The 15,140-nt window shown below is 47.0% G+C and overlaps 1 protein-coding gene across 2 annotated transcripts in view; it reads left to right on the forward strand.

Annotated features, from left to right (window-relative positions):
• LOC146808484 (transient receptor potential cation channel subfamily M member 2-like) overlaps positions 1-15,140 on the forward strand; it is a 790,090-nt gene that overhangs the window by 645,145 nt on the left and 129,805 nt on the right. For both annotated transcript variants that reach the window (XR_014968000.1, XM_085623576.1), the window contains exon 9: positions 12,579-12,756. Coding sequence is in view for 1 of the 2 variants with exons in the window: in XM_085623576.1 (XP_085479702.1) it covers positions 12,579-12,756 (178 nt within the window). In the remaining variant the exon portion in view is untranslated. The remainder of the gene's footprint in view (positions 1-12,578; positions 12,757-15,140) is intronic.

Below are 15,140 nucleotides of genomic sequence, written 5' to 3' on the forward strand. Positions count from 1 at the left end.
AATGTTTCTCCCTGGGGGTCAACCATCTCCTTATAAAATATACTGGGTTGTCCTAGCCCTCTAAATTAAGCTGTGTCAAAACAGCTCCTACCCCTATCTCACAAGCATCTGTCTGGACAATGAAGGTTTTGGAGTAATCAGGTCTTTGCAGAATAGGAGCAGAGCACATGGCCTGCTGCATGTCATCAAATGCCTTCTGACAGCTAACTGTCCATAGAACTTTCTGTGGCATTCTTTTGGAGGTGAGATCAGTAAGGGGTGTCACTATGAATCCATAGCCCTTAACAAACCTCCTTAGTACCCAGGCAGGCCCAAGAAAGCTCTGACTTGCGTCTGGGTAGTGGGAACAACCAAGTCCAGTATGGTCTGAATTCTGCTGTCCAATGGTTGAACTTGGCCTCCACCTAAAAGGTGACCCAAGTACACAACCTTGATGTGCCCTATCCGGCACTTGGTGGCTTTGATGGTGAGGCCTGCCTCCTGCAGGTCCTCTATAACCTTTCTGAGGTGGACCAGGTGATCCTCCTAGGTGGAGCTAAAGACAGCAACATCATCTAGATATGTGCACTATAGGCTTCCCAAACTGTGAAACTGAAATGTGACAGGTGCATTCTCCAAGCCAAAAGGCATTACAATAAATTGATAGTTCCAATGGCGGTTGAAAATGCTGTCCTTGGCTTGGCATCCTCGGAGAGTCTGATTTACCAGTGGCCAGCAGTCAGGTCAAATGTACTGAGATACTTGGCAGAGGCCAGAGTATCAGGCAGCTCATCTGCTCTGGGAATTGGACGGGCATCAGTCCTAGTGACTTCATTGAGGCCTGTGTAGTCTAAACAACACCTTATATCTCTCTTACCATCTTGGGTGTGAGATTTTGGCACAAGGACTACATGACTAGCCCAAGAGCTCAATTACCCCCAACTCCAGCATCTTTTGGACCTCAGTCCTGATGCAATCTCTGGCATGGTCAGGCTGTATTTAGATTTTACTCATGACAGGCAGACTTTCACCTGTGTTCACTCTATGCGTACACCAGGTGGTTTGGCTTGGAGTCAGCGAAAACAAGTGGGAAAACTGATTTAGCACTTGCCTACAGTCAGGTTGTTGATGGCCAGTGAGGCTGCTTGCCAAGGCTGCTCCAACAACTGACCCATCAATAGGGTCCTGAGAGAGGAGGTCAGGGAGAGGGTCACTCTCTTCCTCCAGTCCCTCATCAGTGGCCATAAGCAAGCTCGTCAGCCCTGTCAGTAAGTGGCTTTAGGCGGTTCACATGAAGTACCTTTTGGGGACTTCTAGTAGTACCTCGGTCAATAAAGTAGGTGAACTCTCCTTTTTTCTCAAGTATGATGTGGGGTCCCCTCCACTTGTCCTGGAGAGCTGCTGAGGCTACAGGCTCCAACACCCACACTTTCTTTCCTGGCTGGTAAACAGTTAGTACAGCTTTTGGGCATGCCAAGCTTTCTGAAGCTCCTGGCTGGCCTCAAGGTTTTTGATGGCCTTTCTTCACGTACTCAGCAATATGTGAATGCAGGCCTAGGACATAGTCCACAATGTCTTGTTTAAGAAGATGTTCCCATTCCTCCTTAACTAAATACAAGGGACCCTTAACTGGATGTCCAAACTGAAGTTGAAATGGGCCGTAGCCCACCCTTTTCTGAGGAACCTCTTAGTAGGCAAAGAGAACATAGGGCAGTAAGCCATCCCATTTTTGCCAGAGCTTTTCAGGTAGTTCCATGGTCATACCCTTAAGGGTCTTAAATTAATGAAGTTTCCAACAAACCCATTGCACCGTCAATGATAGGGTGTGTTAAACTTGTTGTTCATTCAATACAGCTTCCTTGGACCTTGAGAGCACTTCTAAAAATATATCAGAACAATGAGCAAACTTGTTTGTGCATTTCACTTTATATTTCAATTTGTAAGAACAGCAGCCTCAACCGTTGTCTGCCTATGGACGTAAGCAACCAAAGAAAAAGAACGTGAATGAAACTAGAACCGTCTGTGAACAAAATAATTAAAAATCTACGTGCTGAGAGCACGCACTGTATGTGGTCATAGTCCTTAGGCAGTGATATTCCCATCAGCAAAAGTGCCCCTGACTCACTTTGTACAAAAATGATCATGGCCTCCAACTCCTGCTGTAGGTGTAGCTCTGCTGGCACCACAATAAGTAGGCTCCTACTGCCTAATCATGGCAGGCCACTGCTCCTTCTTTCCACCACATGCTTACCAACTGCCATAATAGGCTACACACCTTGCGGCTGCAGCAGGCGTGGTTGGACTGGGCTGCAGTGGGCAGGCCACCTCCCTCAGAGATCTAGCTGCTCCCAGAACACGGTGATTCGGAGGAGCAGACAGCAGCTGCAGCAACTGCACACGCAATGGCAGAGCCGCAACTTTAGTGCCGGCACCTATCTGACTGCCACCGCCAGCCAGAACCAACACACGGGTCCCAGGGTGATGCCGACTGGCACCAAACCCCACGGTGAGTCACATCACCGTTCTTGTTGCCAGTGTCAGGGCCCCGCTGATTGGGTACCGCCAGCACATTGGCCTGCCTTCTCCTCTAAACCAGGATCACCGTTTTTGGTCTGGCACACACAATTCCCTTATGCGAGCTGGCACCCTTTATTTATCCCCTCAGGGTGTGCCCACCCCTTGGTGAATGTGCCACATCACTCGTGGTGTCATGGGTGCCGGCTGTCTCACTTCAGATGGAACTGTTTGAGTATTGGTACCTGCTGCCAAAAGTACCAGAATTATTTCAGCTTTACACAAACATCTTTAATAGCTGATTTCCCATCGCTGACAATTCATCGTGATTAAGGTACTGTGATTATCTTGGGGTTTGTGTTACCTCTGTTGTGCGGGTACAGTCAGCCGTTGGGATCTGATACTGCAAAGCATTCCATCCGTACATAGACTGCCTGATGCGAGGATGGAGCGTGCATCAGGCGCGTTTTTGTTTCAGCATTCCCATCACAAATTATGCTGTCAGTAATTCACAATATTGATGTGGGGTGCTCATAACATCCTTCCATGCGTGGAGGCCATCTTTGAATTGTCTATCCATCTCGGCGTGTCAGACTCAGTGATATACAGACTAATTCTTTATGCGCATGCCAAATTGGAAAGTCTCAATTTTAATAGTGTGCCATTATCAGTGATACGCAAACTATTTCAAAATGCGAACATATCTAAACAGGAACACACACACTTCTCCACAGTGAGTTCCAAATCAGTGATTCACACATTGACAGCATTTTGGCAGAAACCTTAGCCATTTACTTGTGTTGATTTCTTTCACATGTGGTAAAGACAGTGAGCACCATTGTGACATATATAAAGCTTTAAATTATTGTTTTCTCAGGAAACATTTGTTTCTTGTAATTCACTAATGATTGTACAGTCATGATGGCTTATTCCCAAATGTTTAGTCAGAATACTCCTGCAAACCCTGGAGTCAAATCACTTTTTTTTAAAGTTTGTTCAACCATTTGCATAAATATAGTGGACATCAAGTCATTATGAGGAGCTTAACTGTATAGTGGCTGCACCAAACCTGGTCTTGTTTGGCATCCAGTGTTGGAAGCATGACCCCATGCCCTGGGGGGCTCCCATGGGTCCCCTCTGTACTACCGGTAACAGCCTTTCAGGATCTGAGAGCAAGCTAGTGCTGCTGCTGACTACAGACACCGTTCTGCCCTCCTGCTGCTGAGCAGAGCTTGAGTAGGGAAAGCTAAAACAATAGGTTTCCTGTCACAGGGAGGTGTGACCACCTCCCAGACAAGACTCAGTGTTTTGGGCTGGGGTGGGGGCACGTGACTGCTATGAAAGGCACATTTTATGCCCTCCTTGCATACTCCAATTTGAGACAGTTCAGGGATCACTTGGCTTCCACTGTGGCGCAAAACAGGACAAAGGATTTGGGAGGATCCTGCCCTCGCATCAGTCCCTACTCTGGGAGGGACTTCTGAGTCATTCCAACCTTTCCTTAGGATAATTAAGGGCTTACCTGTGGGTGGTTCCTTAGTCTCATCATGGGGCACGACTCAAGCCTTAAACCACGTCACTTTTTGCCAATCTGGGCACTTGGACTTCGCTTGACTTAGCCTGGAACCAAGACTGCATCAAGGAAGACTCCTGTTGCTCCTGGTCTCTCTGTTCTGCAAGGCTTCTTTATGTCTGTACCTGTGCTTCTTCCAGGATCTTCACCAGACCTGTGGGCATCAAGGCCACCTGAAGTAATCTCACTTAGAGTGAAGGAGTCCCTCACCTATATCTGCACGCACCACAACAAAGCTGACCGGTCTGCTGCTCCTGACATGCCACAGACTTCGAAAGGCTCAGCAACACAGATGGGGATTCTGCAACTCCCTCTAAGCCTGACCGTTCTCTTTGCAAATTTGAGGCAAGTATACCTTGTTGGCATTGCTCGGACTAAACCCCTGCTCACCTCATCGACTTGCAGTTGCCAAGGATTGTTGGCTCTGCACTCCAGAGATCTTTGGGCTACAAGAAGCTCCAGCCTCCAGCATCTCTTCCTGCCAAGTACAGCATCCTCACCACATTTTCTGCACCGTGGGCCTTCCTTCTTAGTGAGGTGCTTGAGGTCCTCTTGCGACTCCTGAACATTCGTCTGTGGGCCCTCTTAAGGGTCATCTTCTGTTCCAGTGGCCTCTCCTGTTTTCTTAGGGCCTTCTCAGACTTCCCTGTTTGTGGTGAGTTCCTTGGACCTTGCTGGTTCCAACATTGCTACTTCTTTGCTTTTCACTCCAGTTGCCGCTGCCAAGGCTTGTTGGTCCTCCGTCCGGACACATACCACCGACCACCAGGTTCTCTAGATCCTTCATGGGACAGCTCATGGATAGCTCCTCGGCTTCTTCAGCATCGCCTGCTCGCCATAGCTCAGCAACAAGGGCACTGTCATCACTCCTGAACCTTCCGACATCCGGTTTTCTAGTTCGGCAGTCTATAGGTCATTCTTCTTGGTCCTTCCATTTGGAGCAATAGATCTGGTACGGTTTCTGTAGGACGGGTGAGTAGGATCAGGGCTCTGCACTTGTTTGAGGGGAAGCTGCATTATCCCCCTTGTTTTGCTGTGCTGGGCACCCTGGTTTGATTGTGTTCATTTGCAGCCTTTAAAGCCATGTTAATCAAGTGAGTACATTTCCCCAGTCTCGCCAGGGTCATCGTGGTTGTTTTAGAAAAGCACAAGGCTGATGCTTCGCTGCATGTCTTGGTTCCCTTGGTGATACAAACTGGGCAAAGAAGTCGTCTGCATTCATTCCTAAGAGCAGGGCAGCAGCACAGAAGGTGTAGCCAAGATTCCCTCATGTAGGAGCACAGTCTTCAGTTTGTGAGTTCCCCCTTGCGAGCCCATGCGGGGTTAAAATCGGTGATTCCTAATGTGCATAATCTCATGGCGAGAATTTTGGTTCGGGCTTGTAGTGTGAGGGCCTCGTTTAAGTAGGATTGTGCTTTGCCTACCGTATAGGAGCTGTTCAGCGGGGCTAAGTGGGGGCTAGAGCGAAGAGATTTAAAATCTAATTCAAATGAGGTTTCGCTGACTTGTCTGTTTATGGCTTTTTCCAGGCATTTAGTGGGATTTCAGGCAATGGTATGCTCTTTTCCTCGATCTTTAAAGTCTTGAGCGCTTTGCCGTGTAAGGTGTGCCATACTGAGATTGGCCCCTCGAAGATGACTCTCAGTTGATGTCTTAAGGAGTTTGTTGGGGCCCTTGTAATCCTTAAGTATAGTTTTATAATATCCCCTTGGCACATCAAGTCTGGCCTTACCAGGCCTAGCTCCATTCTTAGCCTTTACTTACTTGCCGACCTTGGGATAGAGAAGACTGATTTATATGCTTTGGCTTGGGTTGCGATGAGAAGGGTGTTCTGCGACCCCAGAAAAGCCTGGTAGCCATAGCTGATGGCTGGCAGCAATTTTTACTTTAGGGCAGTTAATATTGGTCTGGCAGAGGGGGCTTATCAGGTGTAGGCTCAATTGCTTTAACAAGAATGCCACCTAATTGGCCTTAGAGGACTGCTGTTTCAGCTGGACGTTTGCCTTGGCCCGTTCCGTAAGCCAAACCCCTAGATACTGATTTGCAGGTCTCCCATTAGCCACTGCATTTTCTTTTTCAGGTGGTAGCTCCCAAAAATGACGACCTTTGTTTTCCCCTGGTTGACTATATTATTTTCTTTATTGAATTGGTTCAGTGCGTTTAGGGCTCTCTGTAGGCCCACCCTTGTATGGTCCATTATGGCAGTGTCATTGGCGTATTGTAGCACCGGCAGCCTCATGCTGCCTAATCTCGGTGCTACTAGGCTGGCTCCTTTCAAGGCATCCCCCAAATCCACCGTATATAGGTTGAAGAGGATAGGAGCCAATACACATCCTTGTTTCAGCCCGTTGTTCGTTGTTATTTTGGGGGACACTGTGCAGGAGCTGGTTAGACCCACACCCAGGTACCTTCGTATAGGGATCTAATTGCCTTCAGTAGGTTTGGTGGAACGCCCCACTTTTCTAATTTCCACCATAACCTGTTTCGTACCACTCTGTCGAAGGCTGTGCTGTAGTCGATGAAGCAGCAAAAGAGTGGTGGATTTTTCTTTTTTGCTGCTTCATTTGCTAGGTGCACTAACGCCAGAATGTTATCCATTGTCGATAACTGTGGTCTCAATCCGGTCTGATGGCAGGGGATGATGCGATGAGCCTATAATTTGATGGCTTTAAACGATCCCCTTTTTTAAAAATTGGGACAAGTATGAAGCCTCTCTAAGAATCAGGGATTTTTGCTGTCATGAAGGAGTGGTTATAAAGAGGAGTGAGGACAGCAGAGGACAAAACTCATCCTCGGGGTATAAAGCTGCAAATGTTACGAGCCCATTGATGATGCTAATGGCACACTTCTGCCATCGCACATGGCCAGGATCTGTGGATTGTAAGACAGGGGGATTGACAGCGTGGAACGTCTCCAGTCCAGCTCTAATACGCAGTCATTCCAGACCCATCTCAGGGTTTACACAGCATCTATGCAGTCTTTAGGCCGGCAGTATTTTTTGTATATAGCCGCCTGAAGGGGAATAGGGTCTGCCATGTCCATCTCAACAACCACTTGCAACTGGAACGGAACTGGGTGGGTCCAAAAATGTAAAAACTGTGCGTGTGCACAATATGCGTAGAGTGGCATATCCGGGGCTCCCATTCCCCCTTGCACCAAGGGAAGGGTAAGTATCTCCCAACTGACGCAAGCCTGCTTTCCCGCCCAAGCTAGGGAAATCATAAGAGACCAAAGGGTATTAAAAAACGAATGTGTTAATAGGAGTGGTATGTTAATGAATAGGTATAAAAATTTGGGTAAAACGATCATCTTTGCTATGGCTATTCTGCCAGTGAGAGAGAGCGGTAGCATGGTCCACACCCCAATCTTCCCCTCCAAACAGTTAATGGCACGGCCAAAGTTCAGATTCCATATATCTTGCATGTCGCAACTTAACCAGATGCCTAAGTATTTGACGGGGCCTCTGCCCACTTAAGTGGGAATTCTTGATCAAAAGCCTTAGTGGCCGGCATTAGGAGGAATAGGGTTGATTTAGCCCAATTTATGAATATGCCTGATAGCCTGCCAAATTTTGTGATCTCCCTAAGTAGTGGTGTGTGGTTGGTCTCCGGTTCGTTGATATATAGCGTCATGTCATCTGCATATAATGAGATCAGGAGCCCGCTAGAGCTAAAGCGTAATCCCCTGGCAGCGTGGTGCTGTTGTATTCTAGCCACTATAGGTTACATTGCTATAGCAAACAACAGTGGGGACATGGGGCACCCCTGACGTGTCCTGCGAGAAATAGCAAATGGTTCGGAGATCAAGCTGTTCATGCACAGTCTTGCTGAGGGTCTAGTGTACAGTAGTTTAATTAGAGCTATGAAGTTGAGGCTAAGTCCCATCCTCCCTAGAACAGTAAACAGACAAGTCCATTCTAGAGCGTTGAATGCTTTTGTGGCATCGGGGAACGCCACAAGTGCTTTGGACTCTGGGTTTAAATAATCTACCACCCTAAAGAACGTACGATTGTGGGCAGTAGATCTTCCGGGGATAAACCCTGATTGAGCATGTCTTGTGATGATGGGAAGCATGAGCTGTAACCTGTTAGCCAGTAATTTTGCATAGATCTTTGCATCTATTTTTATTAGGGAGAGCAGCCTGTACGAGTCCATTTCCTGACCAGGTTTACCTGGTATCAGGAGGGTAAGGATAATTGCCTCCCACATTGATGCAGGGAGTTCACCAGTATCTTGAGCTTCCTGAAAGACCGCTAGTAATTGAGGTGCTAAGATATCTGCGTGGACCTTAAAGAATTCAGAGGTTAACCCATCAGAACCAAGGGCCTTGGCAGTCAGTAGACTTCCAATGACCCTTAGAATGTCATGGACAGTGAAAGGCTTGTCCAGATATTCCCTGTGAGCTCTGCTCAACCACAACAGTTCAATGAACTTGAGAAAGGGCAGGAGCTCTTCTGGCTCCGTCTGATGTGTGGCCATATATAATTTGGTATAGTAATTTTTAAATACCTCAAGAACCTCGTATGGGCCTCTGATGATCTCACTCAGAGTTGCAGACAAAAACGTCGTATATATAGGCAGGTGTGTGCAACGGTCTCAGTATTTTAGCTAGGGTTTTCCCTGGTCGGTCACCCTCTCCATAACGCCTGACTTGAGTGAATTTTCCTAGAAATGTCACCTGTCTTTGTGCCTCTTCTTCGAATTCAGATATTAACTCTCTAATTTTTAGTTATATGGTAGGGTCAGCGACTTTGAAATAATCAGACTCTAAGTTCTATAATACGGGTTTCTAAAAAGGCCAGCGTGCATCTAATGGCTTTGAGCACCCCTGCGTGTCTTGAAATGCATTTATCCCGCACCACCACCTTAAACGCCTCCCACAATGTCGCCTGTGTGGAAACAGACCCAGTGTTTGTATCAAAACATTCTTCAATGTCCTTGTGTATCTCTTCTTTAAAGGCCTGATCAAGTAAGGCGTTAGGGGCCAATCTCCAACTGTGTAATGGGGGCGGGGTGTTCAGAAGTGTTAGCTGCAGTAGGCAAGGTGCATGATCAGAGAGCGTCCTGGGGTAGTGTGCGCTACTAGAGGTCCAGGGAGCAATGTCACGGGATACTAGCCAGAAATCTAATCGCGACAATGCTCCATTGTGCGTCGATACACACGTCCCCTCCAATAGCCCTGTGTGTCTATCCCTCCAAATGTCAGTCAAGTCCCCGTCATACATCCATTCAATTAAGGCCGCACTTGCTTTTGGGTGTAGGTTACATGCCTTTCTTATCTAGCATGTCGTTTAGTACCACATTGTAGTCTCCCCCATATTATTGTATCACAACCTGTACGTTTAATGCTGGCCCACACTTGTCGAAAAAACTCAGGGCAGTCTGCGTTAGGGCAATATATGGCCTCTATTGTCATTTTTACTCCTCCCAAAAGTCCACACAGTATTACAAACCTACCTTCAGGATCTATTTGAGATTCTATTGTTGACCAATTCAGACCCAGCTGTATCAATATCGCTACTCCTCTAGCATAGTTTGAATATATAAAGGAAAACGTGTGACTCCTATGCTTATGATGTAGTTTCACCTGCAACGTGCTTTGAAAGTGAGTCTCATGCAACATACAGATATCTACACTGCGACAATTTAGGTATGAATGGACGAGTCTGGTCTTTCTGAAGTCATTCAAAACATGGACATTCTAGGTTAGAAATCTAACAGTAGTCATGCCATCATAGTAGCAGAATAATCATAACACGCTTTCATCCGCCACTTCTGTGCTAATATTAGGTGTGTTCTAGCGGGGCAATTCCGCCCCTCTGATCATGTTGAGTCAGGTTTCGAATGTACAATAATAAAAATAGCGTGTTGTATAATGCAGTAGATTGCATTCCTAGCTAACTTAACAACTACAGCAAACCCAACCTTGCCCCTACCCACACCAACCCCCCAATTAGGTTGTGTATTAGACCCTCCGTCCCGAAACAAACAAAACAAAAAAACAACAAAACCCAGTTCCAAACCTGGTGATAGTACATGGGAACTCTCCCCTGGGGTGTGGAGTTATCGGCATACAACCCAGCTATGAGGCGGGGTGGCCGTGGAATATATACCGCCACTCAAGGTGAAAATTTAGCTACAATAAACCTTAACCCCAACGTGCAATGGGATGGATAGGTGAGCCTGCCCGCTACTAGATAAGCCAGAACACAGCGCCTGTAAAAGTTGACTATTAGAGTACATGAAAACAGGACTTCCATCACTATCAACAAGGAGCATTCAGTCATTGTCACTTAGGGTCCTCTCTGGGCTCTTCTGACTTTTGGTCATAGTGGCACATCTCTTACCTCCCACATGTTTTGCGAATTTCATTGACGATTTAGCGTCCGTAAAAAAGTGAGGGCTACCTTTGTGCGTGACCCTTTGCTTGGCAGGGTACAATAGGGCCTAAGGGACCTCCGCCTGTTGCAAAAAGAATTTAACTGGGATGAATTCAAGCCTCGCTGCCTGGACTGTTGGAGTAAAGTCTGGAAAGAATGAGATTGTGTTGCCCTCGTACTGGATGGTATCTCGTTCTCTAGCAAGGAGGAGCACCACATCTCAATACTTCAACAGGTGAGCTAGATTTGGGCGCGGTGTGGTAACCATAGGAGGATGGGGGCCCAATGTGTGATGGGAACGTTCGACAATAAAGACCAGTAAAAGGTCTGCTCCAAACAGGTCACGCAAAAACTCTTCTACGAACGTTTCCATTTTAGTCATGGCCGTAGTTTTAGGAATACCAAGTAGGCGAACATTGTTGCGCCTGGACCTGGCTTCTAAATCGTCAGTTTTGGCTCTAATCAATGACAGTACCTTGTCCATCTGTAGCAATTGTTCTTTGGCCTCCACTTGGAAATCATGTGCATCAGAGGAGAGATTCTCTAATTGATCCAGTCAAGTTTTGTGTGTATCAAAGCACTTCTTGACATTCTCGAGCTGGGAGGTAAGTATCAGTTTAGTATCAATCGTTTTGAGGCTAGATTTCATTTCTAGCAGTAGGGTACATAGTCCTCATCACGGTCATCTGATTGACTTGGGGGAGGGTTCTCACCATCACTCCCAGTCTCAGAGTCTGTTTGGCGCGTGTGTTTTTTATTGTCAAAGGACAGCTTAGACTGTTTGGGGTCTGTCTTCCCCATCGTAAGTCTGTTGCACCCCTCCGATGTAATGCTGCGGATAGTCAGCCACCACCAGTCAGCTCGCCTCCAGACAAACCACTCGATGCAGTCCAAGTCCGCAATACCGGGCAGCTTCCCCCAAATGCTGCCTTATAATACAGCTGGCAGGATTAACGTTGTGAGGTACCCATTGAGTAAAAAGATTTTACGTGTACTCAGGCAATCAGCTGGGACATAGAAATAAACTATGACATTATGGAGGAGGACCATGCATGTGCCACTAACCAATGCCTTGGCCCCTGGGCGTGCAAATGTTCATGGAGGTGGTCACACAATTCCAATCTTTTTGCACTCGAGGGGGTCCAGCACCCACCTGAGGTTGTTTGGCAGAGTGGTCATTCTCTCCCCCACGGCAAGCCCCCATACCTCTCCTCACAGGGGTTAGCTCTCCCTCAGCTCGTCACACTAGAAGACACCCAGGGGCGAGCCCAGAACAGCCCCGGCGTCTGGATCGGGCTCCACAAGATGGCGGCCGCATCCACCGCAACAGCCGGAGCTTCGCCGTCACGGGCAGCACACCTCGGCAGATCGAAGGTCGCACCGCAGTCGGGACAGCAGCGATCCTCGCAGCATGCCACAGCTCCGGGTGGCGACACGCGCTGTCGGCAGTGCGCTCCATGTTCAGCCTAGCAACCGCTGCCCGCAGAGTCGGAGCGATCACAGCGGGGAGCCACAGGGGACTTCTCCCCTCTGGAGCAGTGTCGTTCTATTCCACAACTCGTCGGGCAAGCAAATATCAGCAGTATTGTGACCTACCAGGGCAGCTTAAGGATGGCCAGATTTTGTCTCAGCCGGCAGAGCTCGCTCCAAGGAGCGGCCATTATGCTGCTCTGCGAGACCACGCCCCCTAGTGTCTGTGCACTTCATGACTCCGCACTCCTGCTGCGGAAAGTTACTGAGGTAGCACCTATTTAGGTGGTGTGGACGTCATTTCTTACGCGGACAACACAGGTTGCAACGCGTGGAGCCGATGGGCACCACCTACCAGTGCGCAAGGGTACTGTTCATGAGAAATCTCTCCCAGATAAGGCGTTACTGAGGGTAAGTAACTTGTACTTCTTCACTGTGAGAGTATACAGCTCTGATTGCTGATCCAGCCAATTCTTGGGCTAACCTTACATGCCTTTGCCTATGTTATTGCTAATAGCTTTTTAATGAGTTGTTTTGTGATGTATAAAATTGTAAAAAAACATTTTGAATTTAAGGTGCTTAGTACCATAGTCAGGACTGAGAATTTTGAAGGCTGAGACTTTACAACTGTAACATGACTATATATTTTTTGTTTTGTTAAAGCATTACACTTTGATAACAGCACATGCACCTTTGATGGGTCAGATGCAAGTTTGCCAAAATGTGCTGAAGCCCTGGATGGAGTTCCCATCTTCATAGAGTGGCTGACGATTGTTCTGCTCTGTGTGTACCTGTTGTTTGCCATCATTCTGCTCCTAAACCTGCTGATTGCCATGTTCAAGTAAGTCATGCAACCCTAGTCTTCCTTCTGTTACTTCTCCTCCACTTTACTGTACATCTTTCAATTATTAGCTTTCTTTATCATTCCTTATTTTACTTCAATAACTCTGTCTCTGTCTCTCTATATTGCTCTTCAGATCTTTTTTTGTCTCTTAGGCATAGACTCACATATGAACGGGGTTTATTTTCTACTATTTTTATCCTTTGTCCATATTGCTGCTTTTCTACTCATTCCAACGCTCTCTTTGTCTCTTCTCCATTTTCTACACATTGCTCTCTAGTATTCTGATCTCTGCTTCTGCTCCTTTTAGTATCAAGTTCACATATCAACCCGACATGCCAAAAGATTCGAAGTATAAGATAGTCAAGTCAACACCAGCTATATTCACCCTTTTATGTCACTATTGGGTTTGTTGTTACTCCTAATGTAACACTATTTATGCTCTCTTGCCACTTCTCCATATATGCATCTACTCTTTTGTGCATTGTTAGAAATGGGGGTGTCTAGTTGGCAATGGCTGGCCACTGTCCAAGTAGGGACCCTTCTTCCTAAGTCAGAGTAAGCAGCCTACACCCTTTGACAACCCCTGCTCAACCCTGTGGTAACGTAGCACGAGCAGCTAGGCTTATCTCAGAGGCAGTGTGTGAAGCATTTATGACCATACACAGTAACACAGTGAAGAACACTACATAGGGACACCACACAAGTAGTTATAAAAAATAAGTATCTTTATATATAGACTTAACCCAAGACTAATAACAGTAAAAAGCCACAATACTAGAAAAATAGGGTTACTCTTGAAATGCTGCAAAAATAGTTCAAAGTGTGCAAAGAGGAGTTCAGTTCAAGGCAGTGGTCTCTGCGACCCTTTTACTCACAAAATACCTGGATTCTGTATCAAAGCAACCAAAATGTCACTAAGGAGTTGTAGCGATGATTTTCCTCACGCGTGACCAGCGATGCATTGAATCCTTGCCGCAAGGGAGGATGATGTGCTGAACTGTGTGCAGGACAAAGCGACAAATTTCTCCATGCTAAGCCGGCGATGCGTTGAAATCCTTGCCGCGAAGGGAGGATGATACGCTGAGCCTGTTGCGTGTGCGATCTTGTTGAGATGAAAAGAAATGGCGCTCCGCGAGGGAGCGACGATTCTGATGCGATGCGATGAAAATGGCGGACGCTCGGCGTCCGCGCTGCGATGTCGTGAAGCGATGAACTCGATGCGATGATCTTTGGTTAGCGAGCACTTGGAGGCCCGCAAACATGCAATGCGATAATCTTTGGGTTAGCGAGCATTTGGCAGCCCGCAAATGTGTGATACGATGATATCTGGTAGCGAGCACTCAGCGGCAGTAGCGCAATGATTTTCCTTACGCTGTTCAGCTGCGGCAGCTCGCAAACGTGCGTTACCGACAATTTTCAGCACTCTCTTCTCTGTAGTAGAACTAGAGGCCCTGGAACTCACAGGAGCCCTTACCTGCAGATAGAAATCCTCACTGGGAGGAAACAGGAGGCTGGTGGTGGAGTCTGATGTGCCTGAGACTCCAGCAGGAGGCTAGCTCTCTTCTAGCCCTTGGGTGATTGCTGTAGCAAAAATAAAAGTTCCTTCAAAGTCCTTTTCCTCTTCTTCCACGTCTAGTAGTAACCACTGCAGGCCAGTCCAAGAAACAGCACACAAGCACAAGGACAGTCCTCTCCTGCAGATTCCTTCAGTTACACGGACAGAGGTTCTTCTTGTTGTCCAGGAGCAATACAAATTGTAGGGGTTTCAGCACAGATATTTATATCCCAAAAGTCTTTGTTCTCAGAAGCTACAAATCACTGAACCCAGCCAGAACCAGTTCTGCTCAGTCCTGGAGCACTTTGTTTACCTGACTCCTTCTTTCCTTTCAGAGTGCAGGGCAGAGACATCAGACGCACCACAGGCGGTGGAGCCAGCATTGTGGAGGGAAGGCACACCCCTTTTCAGGTCCCAGTTTCAACTCCTCTCACCCATCTAGATGCAGATCTCTCTATTCACCACTGGGACACCTCACCCTGTCTCCTGGAATCCCCCAGGCCTGTCACTCCAAAACCAGACAGCCAATACACATAACAGCAGAGCACACTGGAAGGCTTAGGCAAGAAAATAACTACTTTCTAAGAGTGGTATTTTCAAACACAGAATATAAAAATAAACTTCACTAAAAGATGTATTTTAATATTCTGAGCTCAGGCATACTAAATTCGTTTTTATACCATGTTCTTTGGGTCAGTTAGGACTATAGAATGTAATAGTCAAACTGCCCATTCCGGCCTATGGAGAACAGGTAGCCTTACAGTAGTGAAAAACTAAATTGGGTGTAATTCACTACCAGGACATGCTACACACATCAGAGCATGTC

Source organism: Triturus cristatus, chromosome 8, assembly GCF_964204655.1.
Source record: "Triturus cristatus chromosome 8, aTriCri1.1, whole genome shotgun sequence".
NCBI lineage: Eukaryota > Metazoa > Chordata > Amphibia > Caudata > Salamandridae > Triturus > Triturus cristatus.